Source organism: Chelmon rostratus, chromosome 7 (genome assembly GCF_017976325.1).
Source record: "Chelmon rostratus isolate fCheRos1 chromosome 7, fCheRos1.pri, whole genome shotgun sequence".
NCBI classification, from domain to species: Eukaryota; Metazoa; Chordata; class Actinopteri; order Chaetodontiformes; family Chaetodontidae; genus Chelmon; species Chelmon rostratus.
The window spans coordinates 22,600,585-22,622,250 of record NC_055664.1 but is presented as its reverse complement, the minus strand read 5'-3'; the positions used below and the strand labels follow the sequence as shown (position 1 = coordinate 22,622,250).

Here is a 21,666-nt window from a genome sequence, read left to right as displayed (position 1 = left end):
TTTATATAGCTACCTATCATGAATATTACTGTACATTTTACAAGCTTGATTTAATTTGCAGTAATGCAATGCAGAACAAGTAGCAATCTGATTATTTAGCCAATTCACCTATGAGTAAATGAAATATGATTCCGTCCTGTGACATGGGCTGTTCTTATCTCTCTGCAGTCTTATGTGCTATCATAAATGTATTTACAGAACAATATAGCCTTGAACTAGCAAATAGCAACATGATTTACTGAGTTGAATTAGGTGTAATTTCTTTTTAGCCATTGTGTCCTTAAGGTATGAGTTCTTTGCATTTTTTAAATTCTGGTGTTCCAACATAACACTTTATCTAACAAAGTCTTTTTAATGTCAGTGGCAAGTCACTACCAAGAACTCAATCCCTCCTACCCTCCCATCTCCTCTGTTAAGCTCGCTGGTACCCATTCTAATGAGAACCATAAAACCTGTCAATATTGAATAGAGGTCAATGGAGGGAGTTAGACTTTGCCATTCACACTGTAAGAGAATCAAGTGTATTGTGAACTAGATCTGAAGAGCAGATTCAGAGTCAATGACCTGCAGCATTGTTCATGTAATGATCTTTTCTGTAAGGTCTGCCACTGCAGCAGCTCACTGTACTCTGTAATGGTTTTGGTGAATGATGGTGTTAGATACATTCATCACGTCTGAGCTGCCACAGCCTCTAATGTTATGTCGGGAAGGTTTTGAATAGATACCAGATGGTGATCATTTTTCAAGGCATCAACCAAAATTTATTCTAATACTTAACAAAATGACCATATTGTGGCATTATTGTAGCTGTTGCTCCATTGCCACTGGCATGAACACCTCCCTGTTAGATATTGTAGCAGTGGATATCTGTCTTCTCACCCTTAGTACCTTAAAAAAAACAACTGAAAATGAAAAACATCTTGTGTCATGGGAAAATAAAATGTTGCCAAGATGAATTTTCTGCTGATCAGAAAGGCCATCTAGTGGACAGAAATGACATTCAACCAGCTGGTTAATGTGTCAGCCAGACAGAGGCCAGACAAAATGCATTATTTTCATCATTTGCTTTTAATTTCAAATCACTGTTTTTGCATCAAAATAAGTTAAGGTGTTCATTTAAGTCCATACTGACCTCAATCATGTGTTTCCTTTGAATGGCCAGTAGATGTCCCTCTCACCCCAAACCAGGGAGACTTGACTTGCATGATTGTGGAACGCAAACATCTTCACAGAAGGCATTGATGACAGATGTCCAATGCTGAATAATCTCTTAAAGATGTCTTGTTTCATTATTTTGATGTGGCAGCAAGATAAAGAATCAGTGCATACAAAAGTTTTATGATTTTGATAGTTTTATTTAAAAAATGATGTCTGTTGTACTTGACTGCACAATCCAGTACCCTTAAGCAGGTTTAATCAAGTCAAACCTTAAGTCATTCTTTTCACAACCATAGGAGGTCAAAGTTTAATAAAATTACACCCATTCCAAAATGACAATACTGAAACAAGTAAAACCAGCTTACGATTTTGTACCATGTGTTTTACAGGAAAGATAACACAGTGAAATAATCAATATATAGGATATTAACATATGTATTATTTATCCCTTCAAATATATACAGTATATACATCTCGTTTGCATGTACAGTATATTCACACACATATATACAGACACTTGAGTCTACATTATAGCTTTAAATCTGAAATGAATAACATATACATGCTTCCCAGAAGCGTTTAAGAGCTTGAATGTCCTAGACATTGTAGATTGAAGCAACAGTAATACAATACCATTAATAAAGATAATAATTATCAGAATATACAGGTTTAGCAACATGATGGTAAATAAACTCCTAATGCTAAGGACATTGGCAGGATGATTAATTTCCTGTTGAGTAATTACTGTATGCTCAGCACCTGTAACATGTCCTCTTTTGTCATTGTGCAAGTACAGAGGAGCTCAAAATTATTTCTAGTCTGGGGAAAAAAAACAGAATAAACTGTGCTTTAGTTCTGGGGTCCTGTTTACATGTTGTGTCCGCCTGTTAGCAATGACTCAAAGGCTCAATCTTGATCTCAAGGCTGAGCAGACACAACTAGCAAAGCGTTTCAGATTTTGGTCTCTGGGCCGTCTGTGATTAGTGGCTGAAAGGAGTTGCGGATCCGGGCAGCTTCTGCAGCACAAAGGTGACCAAAGGCTTTGTTATACCAATCTGGAGTCCTTCCCCTGAAATCAAAACAGTACATTTAACATACTATAGTTTGCACACACATACAGGGAGCGTCAAATAAATATCTTTAAACGCAACTAAAATCACACATAAAAAGGCATTGATGTATCTTATGTGTAAAAGAAAAAAGCGCTAAAAGACTTACTTCAAGTCCACTCTGCAGATGTGAGTTAGTCTGGACTTTCCTGAGCCGCATGGCTCTAGCAGGTAGTTGGACTCCAGGACTATAGCTCGTACACCTCCAACAGGAGGACAGTCCTCATGCTCTATAGACACAGAAACCAGGGAGCAGGCCCCTTTGGGCAAGTCTGTCCTCCATGACCTTGAAAAAACAGAAAATCAATTAGTTCTACTTCCAAACAAAGTATGATATGCTGTTTAGTGTTTTCTTTTTATCACCTCTCACCTGAGAACCACAAAGTCCCTGCTGGGATGTGGGGGCATGCGATTGAGGACATACTGAAACACCTCCGTCTGCTTGTCCAGTGTTTCACACACTTTCCACTGCAGCAGGTCCACATCCCACAGGTGGCGCTCTCGCAGCACACGGTTCAACACTACAGATGGTGGCGCTTCAACCTCCACAGACACTCTCCATCGTCTCAAAGGGTTCCCATCTCCCACCTGGATGTGACGCGCAGACAAAAAAATGCCACGTTAACTTGTGGATCTGAAAGCAAGATCCATGCTTGAGGTATGTTGTATGTTTTGCATTGTTGATATTTATTTATTATTTGGAGTTGATAAGTGACGTTTTGATGTACTATTATATGTGAAACAGTAATGAAGAAGGAAGAACACCAACCTTCTTATAGTAGAGCTCTGTGTTATCAGAGCTGCTGCAGGACATCCAGTATTTGGACTTTTCCCGGGCCTCTTTAAGCAGGTTCTGAAGTCTCCCCTCCATATGAGTTTGGTACGTTCCATCATCATCCTCCAGCTGCTTGCACAACTCGCCAATTGTTGGTGCATGCAAGTCAGCCTCCACATATGAATTACGCGACTGAGTAACCATCTCATGAGGGATCTAATGGATATATAAAAGCATGAGGTAAGACTGACAGCAAATATACATGGAGGGTGGCCTGTGGTTATTGCATCCAGGCTTGAAATTCTTGCATCACTTCAATTTCAGGTTCTTGTACCTCAAAGAGACGGTTGCACTCTATGATCATATGAGCGAGGCCCTGTGTTGCTGCTAAGTTTTCATTCAGATCCTTCTGGTCGGGTCTGCCTGTGGCATACTTCTTCTGCATGGCCCTGGGGATTATGGGGAGAGAAAACTTATGAGGTCCGCCTGTCAGAGTCCCCCACCAAACGCAGTAAATAAACCCTTCTTCCTCTCTGCAGGAAACCCTCTTTGATTCCTGTAGCAACAGTTTCAACATGGTAAATTAGAGAACTTTGCTTTATTTGTACACAGCATGATCTCATAAACATCGGGCTTTAAACAAAGTGCCACATCCTTTTAAAAATGGCCCAGAAAGAGAGTAATCTACTGCACCGCTGAGGGCTGAGCAAACTCATTTTATGTCTCTCTTTATGGAGTCGTAGGTGAAGACAATCATGCAGGAGTTAATAGAATGCCTGCATTTCTTGTTCATTAATTTTTCAAGTACGAAATGGCGGCAATTGTAACTCTAGAAGACATGAGAAAAATATTTACTTTGGTGAGAGATTGTCTTTCTTCAATATGTTGAGATGAAAAAGGGAGGGGGCCAGGCACACAGCAATGTTCATGGGTGTCATCTGGTTCTCCTCCACAGAGGAAGTGACATCACTGAGGAAACAGAGCAGTGTCTGCAGCACCTCTCGGTTTTCATCTGACATCAACATGATGGCTGCCTGGACAGCTTGCAACCTTTGGTCCTTCGGCACATCTGCACATTTGAGAGAATTGATTTCAATTATTTTTGCTTTCCAGACATGGTGATAAGACAGAAAAACAACCATGAAAGGTGATTAACTAGATTTGAAACTGCATCTTCACACAGCGACATGCACTCAGGCGCAATTTCACCATGTTCTCCAAATTTAAACAAAAACCAAGTGAGACATAAAATTTAAAACTGGGACAAAAGACAAGCAGAGAGACAAGACAAGGGAGATTTATGTCCTTACATTGGTAGATATGGAGGAAGGTCTCCCCAAGCTTGCTGGTGAGCAGAGGCTCAGGCAGATCCCTGAAGAACTGCTTCACCATGTCGGCCACATCATAGGCAGACTGATCCTCATAGTTCACATTGTCTGGAGAGCTCTCATTCATATGCCTTAGAGCTTGAATCCGAGACTTCACCCCTGACTTACGAAAGAGACCCACCTGAGAGCAAAACACAAGCTTTACTGTTAACTTGACAGCTGACAGCAATATGTAACTACAATGCACCTCAGTTCCACTCCCTGTATTGTTATCATACTACTAATGTATCCACCTACAACTTGTGTCAGTCATTGTGCTTTGAAACCTTACACCACATTATACACATTAGATAAACCCAACCATTTGTTACATCACATGTGCAAATGCAAGTCGCATGCAACCTGAGAGTATGTACTGTGACTGACCTGGTCAAGACACTGGCTCCTCAGGTACCGCAGGGCCTGCTGCAGGCCGAGGGGCAGCGGTTGTCCAGAACGCTGCACATGCACAATGAGAGGCACTCCGAACACATTCTTATCCTTATAGTCTGGTACCTTCATTCTCTTCATGAACTTTGGGACGGACCTAGGAGAGACATCAACACATGTCTGACACCTTGCTTTACTGGCTCAACAAAAGACTGCGATGGAGAATATAAAACAGAATATACACGTTAGCAGCTTGCAAGCCAGAAAGGAGTCTGGTTACAGCAGTCATTCAATAAGGTCTAATCGTACCATATTGGACACACAACCAAATTAACATGAATCTAAAAATTTAAGCAAATACAGTTTGTCATAGCAAAGAAATGTAATAAAATGATCATTCATTAGTAAAGAAAAGATGAGACTTACCAAGTCCAGCCATGCTTGTTGGACATTGAGTACTTCTCCATGACTGCAGTAAGGCGCAGGAGGGAAAACTTCTGCAACAAACTCAGCTGGCCTGCAGACTGGTTGGTAATCTGCAGGGATGCCACTGAGTGACTTAGACGATTTGATATCTGAAAGCTGGGCCATCGTAACCTAAATCCCATAAAAGATGAAAAAACAAAGAAAAGCATTTTTCTTTTTGTCCATAGACGACTTAGAATTGTGTCATTTCAAATATTTCAGTACTTTTAATACAGTTCCATGAGTCTTACCGATTAGGTCTTGTGAGTGAAGCGCCTACTCCTGAGTCCCTCCTTTCCCTGAGCCTTGCAGATTCTGTCTCAGCAAGTGATACTCTGTCTCTGTCCCCGTAACTCAGTGGTGTCTGGCTTTCTGTGACAGAGTTTCCCTCAAAGTCTAATGTGATTTGGCTAGAGGACTGGAGGCCTCCAATATCTTCCCTCTCGCCATCCACCTTCGCCAGCCCTTCTCCAATGGGTAACACATTCTTGGACCAGTGGTCCACTATCTGTTGCAGACCATTGACATGCAGCAAGATATCGTCCAGGTGAGGGAACAGGTCCTCTTTCTCCAGGTCTATTAGGTCTCCTGTGCTGGCGTATAGATGCGAGCCAGGAACATTATCGTACACGCTGATGCGGCTGCCTCTGGAGCAGCACTGGGTGACAGGCCTGGAGTCATTCCTGCATGTAATCAGTGGGGAGTCCAGGTGCATGCTGCCTGTGTGCCAGTTGATGGAGGCCCCATTGGTTGGGGACAGGCTCTCTATGGACAGTGCTTTGGGGAAGGTTCCTGGCTTGTGGTCTTTGGGAATGTGGACCACCAGGTCTTCATAGGAGCAGAATTCATTCCTGCGGTTTTCTTCTGCAACTTTATTCTCTTGGGTGCCCGAGAAGATGTCTATGTCCTCCAAATACATGCCACTGCGCTTGTAGTCCGCCCGGTGAGGCTTACGCTCCTTCAGACTGGGTGTGCTGACAGCGCTGCCACTAGAATGGCTGCTACCCTCACTACTGGACTGGGACGGCAGAATTTTGTTGGACAGTGTTTCTGGAGTTCCACCATCTCCATTTATGATCTCAACACACTGCAGCGTCTTCAGTGCCTGGGCCTCCTGCTGCAGCACCGGAGCGCTGATGACCAATGTCTTACGAGCCCTTCCCAGAGTTCCTCTGGAGCGCAGTGTCTCCATGCGCTTCAGGAAGTCTTTGGCGCGGATGCGGCTCGCCTTGCCGTGCTTATCGGGTAGTGAGCCATAGTGAGTAATTTCTTTGGGGATGTGAGGCATCGTGAGAGAAGTCGAGTCTGGCATTGCTGCAGAATCCGAGCAGGTGCGGTTGGAGCAGTCTGAGTCCTCCGTGCTGAGGCCCCTGTGACCGCTGCCGGCGCTGCTCTCGCTGTGCAGAGAAGAGACCTCCGGCTCGCTGAGGTCCGTCAAAACACTCTCACTGCTGGTGGTGGTTCTCAGAGGCACGCCGTCCCTGGAGGGCTGACCCTCCCCGTGATTTCCCAGCAGACAGTCAATGTCCTGTAACCTGGACCAACGCCTGCTGCTCCACTCAAAGGTCCATTTGTCACTGATAGCAAACAGGTCTTCTTCATCAGAGTCTTCACTCTGGGCAAACACAGATCATTGTAAATCAATTAACTCTGGCCTAAGTGATTTAATTTAGTAATTTTATTGCTCTTATTAGTGATGAATGTTTCTATTTAGGTCTCTCAAAAAAGAGCTTCATAACTACCAAATTCAATTATAATAAATGCACTTGAATTAAAAAAATCATACATACACTTACAGTAGTTATTACCACACCCAGTACGGAAATACAGTAATTGAGGCGAAAATAAAAATAACCTATAGACAGAGAATTTATACTTTCTTCCTCTTTATATGTGAGTAGAATATTATAAATTATAAAACAAAACATGTATTAATAGAGCATCAGCCAACTTGCAAGGTAGGGCGTGTATAGCATCACACATATCATCGACGCCACAAAGAGCAGTTAAATAGGAAGTGCAGGAAGTAGCTGGAGGATGTGTCTGCTTAGAATTAATAACGTTATACAGCCAAGAGTGATATAACACCAGACAAATAATTCCATTGACTTGAGGACTTTTCCATAAATAGACCGCGGCAAGAAAAAATCATTAATATAAGCCAGTAGGCTACATTCCAAAGCGGGGACAGATAAAAAGCAATCATACTCAATGGGCATGAATACAACAATGGTACAATCTCAAATACCATAGAATCTGGGTTAAAGGGATGAAGGCAGATTATATTTGTGTTGGTGCAGGAAGCATATGCATAACTTCAGGCAGTTTATGTAAGAAAACACCATTTCTTACGGAGGCACTGACGTTCGTCTCTTATTTCTTACACTGTTCAAATTACATTTCTGATATTCAAGTCAAGGAGTGAAGCTTTTTAAGAGTTTAAAAATATGATGTACATATGTAGCGTTGCGTCGCACTTGTCACAGAATTGCACTTTTCATACAATAATTCACTTTGAAATTCAATGTTAAAGCTCTAAATCAAGAGTCGACACTTACTTTCTTCTTTGGAAGGTTCACATCCAGTTTCATAGACGCACACTTGTTCAAGGTGTTGAGTCGCCTGAAAGAAAAAATGGGCCGATGAGAATGAACAGTTCTGAACAAACAAGAGAAAACACCACTTTCCTAATGAGCTCTCCAGAAATAAATCCTGTTCCATTTGCTATTTAAGTGTTAATTGGATCAGCTTCTGGTCTGGATGTGCAACCAGACCCAGAGGGAAATTCAGTTTGTCCTTGCCATGATCTCCTAAACCTAATGAACACCGGTAATTGCCGGTCGCTCTGCTGTCTTTCTCTCAGCATCAGATCTAAGTGATTGTGACTTGAAAGGTGGTGTGCAGTAGTTTGAAGAAAGATGAATTTAAGGTAAACCAATAGATTGGTCACATTTCTGTTCAAATTACAGCCTGGTTCATTTAGTATGGCCATCTTAATCTACAGATGCATGCTTTGATGTCATGGTGAACTTGGCATGCTAATCATTCCATTTTTTATGAATTTTCAGGATTTGTGGCTGACAAGTCCTACACATAGAATATGCAGTTTGAAATAACACTTTACTCAATGGCAATATGGAAACTTTAAAATACTAATGCAAATGTTCTGAGCTCAGTTTTCCAAAAGTCTCTCAGAGAAGCAATGAACCCTTTTCAATATTTTTAATCAACCCTAAGTCTGAGCCTTGGAGCAAGTTCTTAGCTATTAGAGGTTTTGTGGGTGTGCAAGCTGGGATATATAAAGTAACAGCACTAAAAACTGTACAAGAACCAACAATAGCACAAGGGAAAAGATGACGACATGACAAAATACACTCCAGCTCATTGTGACTTGGCTCTACACGAAAAGAAACCCATTTGTGGTATGATAATGACAAGCTTTAACAGCTCCAGATATTGCTACCAGTCGTTTTTACAGATTGACAGTATTGTTCTGTGACAGTAAATGGCCTCAGATGGAGGCTGTAACTATCCCCCAGTGCTGTCGATGATGGGGGTTAGCCAAACAAAAAGTTCTCATGATTGTTACTGTAGATAGCGGGACCCAACTCAAGAGAGGATTTCTAAGCTGGGGGCCCTTTATTCCACAGGCCTAAAGAGCTTTGAATGCGGTTGCTAAAATAGGACGCTGCTTAGCCAGGGATCAGGGAGAGCACTCACATACATGAAATATCGAGCAGTTTCACTTCTATCAAAGACACCCACAGCATGTGGGTTGATATTTATTTTTGCAAACCAGACTATAATTGCATAACTGACAACAAAGCCATCCTTATGTTACCATAGAGATGCTGGGAAGTCATGGGCACAATCACGTTGGAGGTGGAACTGTTTCCAATTGTCTTCTATTTATCCCGTGGCTAGTTTGGAATTTAGATGAGTTGCTTTAGGGTTGTTTGGAGTCACAGTATATTGAGCTGCGTGAGGCAACCCAAACGCTCCTCCTGCCTCCCTCTCGGCATGGTTGCCACGGCTACTGTGGTAACTGGAGTGCTGTTTTCATCTCGGCTTGAAAAAGTACATGAGCCGCCTTGCCCTACAAGGGAGCGATGTGGAGCCACCAGTTGTTGGCTTGGTGAACTTTTATATTCTTAACGCTGTCTGGCTAATTGGGAAAGGAGAACGTACACATCCACTATTCATCACGCACTGCCAATGCTCTTGCAATTTATTAAACCAGTATGTCAGGCTAACTTTTCAGTCCAACAGATGAAAGTCTGATGAAGGGATTTAACACATAAAATAAATGGAACAGCAGTATGTGGAAACTCTTATTGTCTTTGTGAGATAGCTAATACCCAGGATAAGAACCATATAATAAAGTTGTGCTTTTAACATAATGAGATGTGAGATGGGTTTTTGCTTTAAACTTCAGGGATAGAACTGCTCACATACTTCTACTTCCTTTTGGCAAGAAAATTGTTGTGCTTTTTATTTGCCTTCGTTGACTCATGGATGAGTCACCTTCTTTACAGTGTCAATCAAACGTCTGGTTACCTGCAAAGCGGTTCCACGAGATCTTTGTCCAGGAAGTCATGGTCTCTCTTCACAGGAGTGATGTCAATCGGGAACTGGGAATCTGAAGAAAAAAAGCAGAAAAATTTGAGAGTTGAAATTAGACTTGATATTTTAGTGGTTCTATTTTAGACTGGATGAATGGAAAGAAGGATCTGGAAGACCACATTCTTTCCAGAAGCACAATGAAGGCTGGGAGACCATCAAACTTGTTTTGTATGTGATGCTAATGAGCGGAGGCAGAATTTGCCCAAATCACAGCGCTCAGGCTTGTGCAGGCATTACGTCTTGCTCTGGGTATGGGCCTCCTCTTACATAACTTAAGAGACTGAATCCAGACCCTCTGAATCTAACATTCCACCGCATTCATGAGAAGTCGTTAACTTTTTATGAAAAGCAGAAGCAGCAGTGAACGCTAAGACCTCAACAAGGCTCAGTCTGTTCTTTAAGGGTGCAGACATTTAGATATACTGGAGGCTTTGAAACATGATAATAAGAGATTTCATCATTAATGTCATTTCTAATACACGATGGCCAGCATCAGGAGGGAATCTCTTGCTCTCTGCTGTGCACTCCAACCGTCATTATCAATGCATGTTGCCTGAGCTCTGTTAGGACTATGTACAAACAGTCAGTAAATAAATATGCTGCAGCAAAGCACATCAAAAGTCTGGCCTAGGCACAAAGATCCGAGGGAGCGGAGCTACTTTAAGCTCTGATAAAACCCATTTCTTCCCATGACTTCAGTCTTTAAGCACAGAAGACATGTTTATGTAGTAACCATCGCTTGGAAAAGATTAGACCTTAAAAGCAGCTGATGTTCCGCTTGTTTTGTGGTGTCTGGGGATCCGACTGGAGCCATAGCTCCGAGGCTTCCTGAGGACACTTGTGTAAATGAGGCTCACTATGGAGCCCGTGAATACATGGTTTTGTGCACAGCGTTGGGACCAGAGTGACAGACCAGATGACACTGTGTATTATTATTCAGTCATCATCTTAAAAAGCCCACACTGAAATAAAGTGCTTTGTTTCATAACAGACATAAAGAAGCTAAAACAAAAATGCCACTTTTGGTTTACAAGAGAGCCCTTTTATTAGTGTGCTACTTCATTAATCTCTATCTTTTAGCCAAACATTTCACTGCTTTGTGATGAATGTGTGTGGGAGTTTACAGAGTGCTTCTATTACCTTCAAAGAGCTGAGCATACTGGGGAAATCCTGCTGCCCGCAGCCAGTCACACGCCTCTTTCGCCTCAATTTCTGGAACACAAGAAAGTGCGTGTTTTAAAACAGGGATTAAAAGTGAAACTCAACCACATTAAGTCACTTTCATTTTGAGAAAACCACTGGAGCGTCAACTGAAGCGGCAAAAACCCCTCCGCACCTGGTATCCTGCAAACAAACCTGGGGATGGACAGACCTGGGTGACCCCCTAAACGAAACCCCCTCCTGTCTGATTATTCAGAGATAACATAGATGTGATGATGACCCTGCCGGTCAGTCTGACTGGGTGGAGGAATCTCAGCTCACTCGCATGAGTGATATCAAAATAAGATGAAGACTTTAAAAGATAAAATAAGCAAATAGAAGGCAAGAGTCAAATCACATAAATAAAATAGCATGTAAAATGACCCAAACCTATAAATCAAAGCTCTCTGTGACTCCTTAATAGAGTCCAAGCAAGCTATCACATGAGGTCTCTGTTGACTCCAGCGGTCAGGATCACAAGGCGGTCCTGCTGAACTACAGACCGAGCCGTCTGCAGGCCCCAGAGCCAATGATGACAAGGAGAGGAAACAGACTATTGGCACCTTTCCATTAATGCTAATAGAGATGGGTGCCATTTACCGCCTCAGTGAGACAAATCTCTGACACACCGGTGCTACGGTACACCGTCTGCTTGACATTAAGAGAGAAAATATATCCGTAGGTATGTTTAACAAATGAGGAAGACAGAAGAACAGAATAAGAAAAAAAAAGGAAACGATAAACATTATATTACATAAAATTATCACCCTGTCACCCCTGAAATTTACTCTTTAAATGCTTGTAGAAGCAGTTTTCCTTCACTTCATTATAACAAAAGTAGAGCTGAAACATTTTAGTTAGTTAATGGATTCACTCATCAACAGAACATTATCAGGGCCAATTTTCATAATTAACAAATTGTTCACTCCATTCTGCTTCCTGGTTTCTGTAAGAAACTGAAGATCTTTGGGTTCTAGTGTGTGTGTTGAAGACGTCACCTCAGCCTCTGTGAAACTGTGGTGGGCACAGAGGCTTTTTTTCTATTTTCTGACATTTTATTGACTAAACAAAGATTTGATCAATCAAGAAAACAACTGACAGATGAATCTATGATGAATATAAGTGGCAGCTGCAGCCTTAAGCAGCAGAGTCTAATTTAAAAATCAGACAGTGAGACAGTGAGCAGGGAATTCTGCAGCAAAACACACACGCATTTATTTCACTTATTAACCAAAGTCAGTCACTCTACAGCTACATTACTCAGAATTAGAAATCACAGTGCCTCTGTGGTGAATGACATAAATCATTTCACATAAAAAAGATAAAGCACATACATATCTAAACTATATAACTATACTACATTAACAATTAAATATTCTTACCAGTTCAAGCGCTTCCTCGGCTAATACATTTCCCACTGCCTCTTATTCTTATCCACACACCTGAGATTTAGCCAGATTTCCACAACATAAAGAGCATTAACATCCCGTCCATGAAAAACCACACATGAGCTCGACCCACGGGTAACAAGCAGCTCTCCCATCACACATCTGAGGTCTCAGTTCCACTCCCTGTCTGTGCCTGTCACACTACAGCTGAAACACGAACCGAGGTCATTCATCACACAATGCTGTGTAATTACAGCGACTGTAGCCTTGCAGTGAAGATACTGCTATCACCCCTTTTTCAAAACTGTTGATCCAGGACTCACCCGTGCTGCCTTCACGTCCGTGTCACAGAGAAATCAATGAGAAGTGACTTTGGTCTTCAGACTGACCAACAACTGAATAAATATTAACAGTTCCCTGTGTCCTTGGATGACTAAAAAACATTCTAATGTTTGCCCCCTTAACCAGCAGTTGAGTCAACATGTGGACGCTGCCTCTCTGCTCTGTTCCCACCTGTATCACCGGGAGCTTAAGGCTTTCTGTTCAGCTAGGTTTCCCTCCCAGGTGGATAATATCAGACCTGTATTATTCGACTGCAGCTCGTAGTGAGAGCGCTGCCAGGTCCTCTTGTGTCCCACAGCCGCAGGTTGGACCACTGGGAGCAAGTAACATGAGCTGGGAATTCCTCTCTGTTTGGCATTCTGTAACACGATACCGAGACATTCTGTCCTCTCATCCTCTCTCTAAGGAAATCTCTTGTGGATAAAAGGCTGGGCGGGCATCGTGCCAATGAGAACTTGTGTTTGCTCTGCACATCCCACAGCTTTAAAACTGTGTACAGTATAAAATTACAGTTTCACAAAGAGATGAAACCCAGTTTTGGCTGTGACACAATGGCCCACAATGTCAAAAGCTGTGTACTAAAGGATCTACGGCAAGGGCGACTTGTTCCTTTACAGTTCACTTTATGCAACATTCGCTATCAAGAGCATGGGTTATGCAATGCATTGCTGAGATATGACATGTTACAAAAGTGCCGCAGGTAAGGATATGGCACATTTGGGAAAAAGCTCCGGCTGAGCTGCCAAAGTCATGACAGTTTTAAAGGCTGGTTCACATTCCATTCTTTCTCAAAATATTTACAGCCGACCACATGAGTGAAAAGTTTCAAATATTTCAAAATATGCAAGTCAACTGAGCTGCATCTGTCTGACGGCAACACTTCATGACTGACAGTAATCCTCTCCCTCTCATTCTCTACCAGATTCATTCATTTGGACTTATTGTGAATAAAAACAAGCCATCATCACCAGCATCACTGCAGCAAACGCCTTGATATTCATAATCACTCTCCGAAATCCTTCAGTCAACGGAGAGCATTGCCGATTTCCGCTAACAAATGATTGTGTACTTACGGGATATTTTCATCATACAGCCAGAGAGGTTCATATATCCGTCCAGACTTAAAGAGTGTCTCTCAACATGTCAGAGCATCTTCATTCCCACGCTGAGCCACATTCCTGCTCTCTCTCTGAACACAGCTTGCAGTTTGAACTCAGATCCACAGCTCCCTCTTTCCCCTTTCTCTTTCCATCTACCCCCAACCACCATGTGCCGGTCCCGACACTAAATCTCTCCTTCAACCCACCCCTTTCTGTGGCAGGCTCCCTAACATTCACCCCTCTCCCTTCCCCCTCAGCTTCTTGTGCCCGACCCTCCTACCCAGCTCTGCCCACGACAACTCTTTTATACCCCACTCAGCACATTTTTGGCAAAGATCTATGTGGGCACTGCCTCTGAATTGTGGGACTCTTCCTGTATTTCAAGTTCCTGTTTTCAAACGTGACGAATTTACAACCATTTCCGAATATGTTTCTTTGTTTTCAGTCATTTCGGCCAGGTTACATAATGTTAGCTTTTACAGTCTTTCAAAATTTCATCCAAGAAGTGCTAACACTGTGGGAAATGTTTCATTTAAACAAACAAAAGGGAGGCATGGTCGTGCAGAGTCCAGATGTTGTTCCAGCAGATCAACAAAATGGAAAAACGTAGGCAGCAGAACTGGGGGAAAACCATGACATAAACCGCCAGCAATCAGCAGCAGTGAATCATGCTGAGGCACTGGGCTCACAAGACTCTGCGCTAACATCATCACAGTGATATATTCGTCTGTTTCATCTCCGTCTCAGCCTCTCTGTCTGAGCCAAAACTCAGTGAATGGGAGGAATTGTGTGATCTGTGTCATCTGAGACAATGACATTGTTGCCGTGTCACAAAACAAAGAAAAAACTATTTCAAGAATATCTGAAAAGGTTTGCTTGAACATAATGAATGAAAGAAACGTGGCTGCAAATATAGAAATAGAATATATAAATAAAACACAGATTTCTAGGTAAGCAGTATCTATCCAAGCTTACAATGGAAATTGTAGGGAAGGGAGAGAAAGGTAAGAGAAAAACTCAGAAAACATGTAAGAAGACATGCTCACATAAATCAAATCAAAGAGGACATAGTGAATGGATTTGCTATTAGAACACATTACAATATGGTGAGACGATAATCTTTATAGTCTTACATATTGCTTTATATATTTCTACATTTTTATCTGGGACTACTGAATGTACAGTACTAACTAAGAAAAGATCCACTTTCATTTGCAAACCTGCTGTCATTTCCCCCCAGTTTAACAGGCCAATTTGACATTATATTATAAAAGGTGAGATCACGAAAATCTATTGCGTATAAGGAAAATCTATTAGTATAAATATGTGGATAAAATGACCAGCAAACCAATTACTGGGGTTTGCGTTGGCACCATTACGTAAGGACATCACATCCATCCAGAATTTCCTACAGCGTAAGTAGAATTCCATACGCAGCCCACTTCCAGTGCGCCCGTCGCAACGTGACTCTGCCGTGTAAAACACAACTCTCCTGACCTACTGGGGCCGGGTCTGGGTTCGAAGCTGCAAGCGCAGACAGAATGACGTAGGCAGTTCACTTTGGTCACCTTAATAAATTTAACAATGAACACACTCAGCACGTATCAGAGCTTTAAAAGCACTGTAAAACAAAGTGCGTAGACCCTCGCAAACGTCTGTCCATACCTCCCCCACACTGCACTGCTGGAGAGGCAGCGGAGTGAATCAGCCCGCCGAATGCATCAGTCAAAAAACACACAGACTGTAACCGAGCACCGAGATCTTCTGCATGAGAAACACCTGGAGAAAATCAGAGCGAGCCAGCAATATGGAGAAAAAAAAAAAAGATTCCACCCGTGGGCTGGCTGGCGGAGAGGTGTCGTCACGCTGGGAGGCGTGGACGAGAGGCCTCTCTTCCTCTTTATGATGCTAATTGCATACAGACACCCACTCACAGAGCAGTCAGCCTTACTGTAAAAGTAAGACTAGACAGACAGCCAGGGGAAACACACTGCCCCCTCTTCTTGTCTGCCCAGAAACCACAACATCTGATGTCTCATGTCCAAAATAGCCTAACATTTCCTTCTGTCTCACAGTCGGCAGTTGGGCAAAGGGGAGCAAACAGGAAGCACAAATAATGATTAATGATAGCAAAAAGACAGACGCGATGATGTGATGTGATTATACAGGAGGCAGAGAAGATGTTAGTGTTATTTAAACGAGTTCAGGTCCTCTAAGGGGAATCCTGGAAATGCACATGGTGGATTAATACTGCAGTGCTCCATGCAATTCACTTAACATCGTGGGAATAAAGCCTGCCCATTTTCAAGAGCAGGTTTTAATTAACAAAGCTCTGCACGTCCCTCAGACTCCAACATCCTAGGCTCAATATGCCGCAATCATCAGCGTGATGGGTGACACTCGCTAATATCCAACTTGTCTTCAGTTCACAGCACTCTCATCACCGGCAAGGTGTTGAGACAAAGGACAATAGCCAAATCTAAGAGATTATCTCTCTACAAAGGTGAGTAACAGCACAGTGCCTTTGTGGATGTGACTTTATTCGCTCTGCAGTGATTGGCACATGAGCTGGCTGGCTCGGCAGGCCCAGTAATTACAGAGAGCCAGCGCTGAATCACCCGCGGAGTTCCAGCCCCTCATTTGATCCCGCGGGGCACACGGGGGACCTGTTATCCTGCAGTCGACATGGGATGCAGGTTTAAAATGATCAGCTCTAGGCGGCGTTGCTAAGACAACAAAACAAAATTTCCTCAGATACAAATGAGAATGAGCAAATCCTGGTCCCGCTTTTGCCCTGTGGTCCACAGTGACCTGTGGAGAGCTCCTTTCAGTGGACCACAGGTCTCCAGTAACAAGTGGATATACAAAGCAGACATCAATGCCTCCTGGAGGACGGGGACTTGAGGACAAACACAGTGCCAGCCCAGGAAAAGCCAGTGCCAAGGAGGCATTAGCATTCTGAACCAGCGTAAGTGAGGGTTTCACAGACGTCCATGATTAATTTAAGAGCCACTTCATACATCACAGATCAGCCTTTTTAATAAAGCACATATCATCATTTGCTCTTCAGTTTCTCTCCTTTTTCGATTTTAAGTATAAACACAGTCTGGCTGCAGAATCGTAGTATTTTTTAATGACTCCACTGGCGAAATGTCTGCCTTTCACTCCACAGCAGCCACACACACACACACACACACACACACACACACAGCAAGAGCTTATTGATTCTGAGAGTAAATAACATGGCTATGTGAGCTAGGGAGCTGCTGTTGTTGACCACTGCCAAAGCCTGCTGGGTCAAATGTCATCTGAGCTGTGTTTTTCTCTTGAGGTCCTGTATTGAATTCAAACAAGAGCAGCACAGCTGTGGTAACACTCTCCTTCACCTCTGAAGGACACCCAGTGAGAAGGTCCTTTCATCTTCAGGGGTAACAACCCATCAACTCTCTCCCTCTTTCTCTGCCTGTCTGTCTCTCTTTTTTGCCTCTGCCTCAAGTCTGGAAATACCAGCCCCAGCTTTTGCATCATGTTCATGTTACTAATGATAATACAATGCACGGTGACAACACTAAAATACCTAGACATTCATTCACATACCCTTATTCCTGTGCAATGTGGGTTACCAGCAGACTCATAATTAAAGCCAAAGCTGATTCATATGTTTGACACAGTCCTGCCTGAGTACACAAAATCAAGATGGATGACTGCTTTAAGGAAGGCTGTACAGTTAAAACCACGTGGGGTTAGCATGATGTTGTAAACATTTTTAAACTGTGGAAAATCACTTAAGTGTTTCCAAAAGCGGACGTTATATGTGTTCCAAGTCACCAAACAACAGCCTGGGGGAGAGATGGGAAACATTATCGGAGTCACTGTCTCATCCTACCACAAATAGCCTTTCAGTGAAGGGTTCACAAATTACCCCAGACCTAAACTGCAAAATGATAGCAGAAGACAAATAATGGGCTATGATGTGTGGGCTGCATGGCCCCTCAACAAGCCAAGGCTTCAAAGTTCATACTGTTCTCTGCTGTGTTTTCACCAAACTCGCTGCATTCACTCAGTTTTGAAAAAAAAAAAAGTTCAAACAACCACATGTTGATTCCCCACGATCGTTCAGCAAACAGCAAAAACCGAGGAAGGTGTTGAGTCCACTGCAGCTTCACTGACAGGTGTTCTCTTCCCCTTTGGTGACTCTACAGGACACTTTGGCACATGACTTCCGGCAGACACTTCAAGAGAAGCGTCCTTTACTAGAAAAGGGACCTCTGACCCCAAACCTCATGGAAGGAGGAGACATCTGAGCAATTTCCAGATCCCCAAGTCCCTCCACTTTACAGCCAGCAGCTTTGACCAGAGCAGAAATCAATCAGCAGAGCTTTCTGTGAAATACATACTGCAGTGCACTTCCAAGGCACAATGCTTAAGCTAAACACTTCCAGACACTGGACTGCAGCCACGTTCCCACACATGTTAAAGTGTTTTGGCAACCATCTTGGAGGCCTTTATGAAAGACTTGCTTTCTTTGGTGATAAAAACATCAACTTTGACTTTAGGAGATTTCCTTTTTCATTTCATCCAGGCGTACCTCCACTAACCCTGGACTATTTCTCCAACCCATTGTTGATCTTTGCAGGGTAATCACTGTGCTCGGTGTTTAGTAATACACTCCATTCACAGATAAAGAAATAACAGTGCAGGATGAATAATGCAGTCTGGACATGATAAAACACATCAAGGGCTTGCTATCTACGATGATATTCAACAGTTTTCTTTACTCAGAAAGGGTCATTTTAGCCGAATTCTTATCTATGTTGAATCTTATTCCAACATATTCTTTATTAAAGTGAGCTCCTCAACGTTGATAACATCATGACAAATCTTCCCAGGAGGCATATAAACGGTAAGAAAGCCTAATGAAACAGATCAGCAGAGGTATTGTACCTTTGGGCATCTGCGCTGCCCTCGGTCCAGATGTCAGCCTCGGAAACTCCAGGATGGGAAAGTCCAACTCTGGACCTGCCTGACTTTCCCCCAGCTCCATTTTCTGGCCACTAACATCCCTTGAAGCTCTCCACTTCCTTCTCTCTGCTTTTCTGTCTTCCCCTCCCTCAGCAAGGCTATCTGAGCTTTTCAGTTGTCTTTTTAAACGCCCCCCCTCGTCACTCATGCCTGCTCCTTAACAGCTGGCTCCTGCAGTGTCCCATGTGGTCATGTAGTTTACTGTATCTCTCTTTAGTCCTACCAACATATACCACAAGTTTCCAGAGGTGTGTGTTGGTGTGCGTCCTGATTTGAAGTCCACACATGTCTTGTTTTATGTACAGTACAGTAGGCTGCATGCCTTGCCATGTCATGCTGTTTTCCCACTCATAATATACGGTTGTGTCGCTGTAATTCTTCCTTCCCTTTGATAGCCTCTATAAACACTGTAATTTGGTTTTCCGAGAGCGCCGTATAACACAACTAAAGTGGGATGAGTATGAATTACTGACAAACACTCAGCCAGCTGACCTGAAATCTCGACTCAAACATGGAAAAAGACTGAGTGGAAAGTTAACACGTGTTCTGTAAGTCCTGGAAACCCACACAAATCAGATGTCTCCAGTTGAAAGACCTTTTCAGTTTAGCGGATGCTAATAAGTACAAAAATTCTGTAAACTAACAAATGATGCCTCATGTGTGACCACAGCTCTGTAAAGTACAGGATACGAGTCATAGAGGAGGAGAAAAACATCCAGAAGAAACTCCTCTGAAGTCGAATCCTGCAGAGCGCCACTAGGTCCTCCTCCCTCTCATTTGGACTGGATCCCAGAGGGGACTACTTGGGGTTCCCTCCTTCTCTAAGAATGGCCTCTGAGAGTCAGAGGGTAGAGAGGGGGCCAATGTCAGAACAAGGGCCCCTACCGTGAGAAAGCACTCTCAGGACCTCCACAGTAAAAGCACGGAGCCATCCCTTGGGACGCTGGTCCTAATTAACGACATCAAAGTGAACGGCCACAAGACTCTGGAGCCTCGCGGCACTCAGGCAACTTGCTGCGAGTGGCGGCAGAGATGATGATACTGTCAGCATGTGTTGTCGTGTATGATGAGATGCAGCGTAGCTTATCAAGAATGCACCCGCTGAAAGAGCTATGTGATTGTTCTGCTTCATCAGAGAGTTCACAGAGTCTCTCCCTCACACACACACACACACACACATTTTCAATAGAAAATGTGGGACAGTTTGGCATGTGTGGCCATCAATGACAGGCTGTGTTCAGACAGTCACTCCCCGGCTAAAAGGCCTATAAAGTGAAGAGACAGCGGCTGAATGTCTGTGGTCTGGATGCACGCTGCCTCTGCGTCTCTGTCAGTTTTTCCCAGCTAATCACATGTAATATACATTTCTGCCACAGGAAGGCAGCCAAGTGCTGAAGTCTGGCATGGTTTATCTGCAGATGGTGAGAAAATACACTATATGATGAATACAGAATGCCCTATGTACGTGAGGTGCAGCAAACACTCCTCCAGAATGTAATGTGCCTTTAAGTGGAGTCTGTAATCGCAGCTATCTAATCAGTGCAGATCAATGTGGAACATGTTACACATCACCTGAATGTTACAAAACCGTATCTTTACATACACAGATGTGAATGTTTGAATCCTTCTGTAAAGCCCATAAAATTCAAATGTAACCTTAACATTTCTGCATGCCTGATTTATTCAAGACACTTTCTTATGAAAAAGAATTGATTATTTGAGTCAGAACATATTTAGCATATGATTCGCTGGATGTAGGTTAACAAGGCTTTTTTTCCAGTGAATTAGCATTTTCTAATCTGTGGAATGTAAAAGACCTGAGAACAGGAGAACTTTTCCATCATGGCTCTGTTAATATGTGACTTTCCGTTCCTGTCGCAGGGCAGCGGAGGCGTTTTCTGAAATCTCCTCTTAGTAAATGATTAGCCCTGCACATGTGGCAGCTGTCAGCTACTCTGTGTGTGTGCGTAGGCAGGAGCTACACTGATTCACACACAGGACAAAGCTTTACAGGAAGAACACGAGCTCAGCCTGCCGCCTACAGGCAAGAAGCGGGAATCTGTATAGGAGCATTATGAGGGTAACCTTTATTTACCCGCAGTTGGTTGGATTGAGTCATTCCCAGCCGTTACAAGACTCTTGAATCATTTACTCGTTTTTGTTTGTTTTTTTTTCAGTGAGCCTGGAAATGACCAACGGCCACCAACCAACTGTTGCTACATATGAGTTCAGTAACAGCGGCTAATAATTAAATTGGAAGTAAATTATCAGTACTCAGCTTAAATGATAAACTTCCATTTCAGTATCAGCCTCACACATACTGCAGGTTGCAAAACGCATGGCAGTTACACAGACAGAGCATGCAAACGTAGGCATGTCCCAAGTCAGTGCTACATATTAAATCTATAGAGCATAATGGTGCAACGTTGGACATCAATCAAGCTGTCACTGCCAATTGAATGTCAAAGAGTTAAATAAAAATATCTTTTTTGAGATATAATTATGCTTACAATTTTCTATTCCGTGCTGTCTCACTACCACCCACAATATTTTTTAAAAGTTTCCAGCCGTGAGCAGTTTCCTTATGCATTGTGGGAAAATAGTGTGCATCAACAGCATCCTCAAAATGAAATGAGAGTATGCATGCATACTTTCTAGTTTGAGCCCACTTTATTTTGCCACTCATTCCCTTTACCGGTGTAAAACCACTACATGATCAGAATGAGT

The 21,666-nt window shown here is 42.9% G+C and overlaps 1 protein-coding gene across 6 annotated transcripts in view; it reads right to left on the bottom strand.

Moving 5' to 3' along the window:
• Positions 1-1,341: 1,341 nt before the first annotated feature.
• The window catches only part of stard13b (StAR-related lipid transfer (START) domain containing 13b), a 56,842-nt gene continuing 36,517 nt past the window's right edge, over positions 1,342-21,666 (bottom strand). For 4 of the 6 annotated variants that reach the window (XM_041941460.1, XM_041941462.1, XM_041941464.1 and 1 more), the window contains 13 exons: positions 11,028-11,099; positions 9,822-9,903; positions 7,823-7,886; positions 5,516-6,879; positions 5,226-5,396; positions 4,797-4,956; positions 4,353-4,551; positions 3,898-4,111; positions 3,377-3,491; positions 3,037-3,258; positions 2,638-2,855; positions 2,377-2,553; positions 1,342-2,227 (listed from right to left, as the gene is read on the bottom strand). In XM_041941460.1, coding sequence (XP_041797394.1) covers positions 2,110-2,227; positions 2,377-2,553; positions 2,638-2,855; positions 3,037-3,258; positions 3,377-3,491; positions 3,898-4,111; positions 4,353-4,551; positions 4,797-4,956; positions 5,226-5,396; positions 5,516-6,879; positions 7,823-7,886; positions 9,822-9,903; positions 11,028-11,099 — 3,176 coding nt within the window. In that variant the 3' untranslated portion in view covers positions 1,342-2,109. Of the gene's footprint in view, positions 2,228-2,376; positions 2,554-2,637; positions 2,856-3,036; positions 3,259-3,376; positions 3,492-3,897; positions 4,112-4,352; positions 4,552-4,796; positions 4,957-5,225; positions 5,397-5,515; positions 6,880-7,822; positions 7,887-9,821; positions 9,904-11,027; positions 11,100-12,798; positions 12,830-13,890; positions 14,024-21,666 lie in introns of those variants that run through there. The other 2 variants (XM_041941463.1, XM_041941465.1) reach the window with 2 other exon arrangements.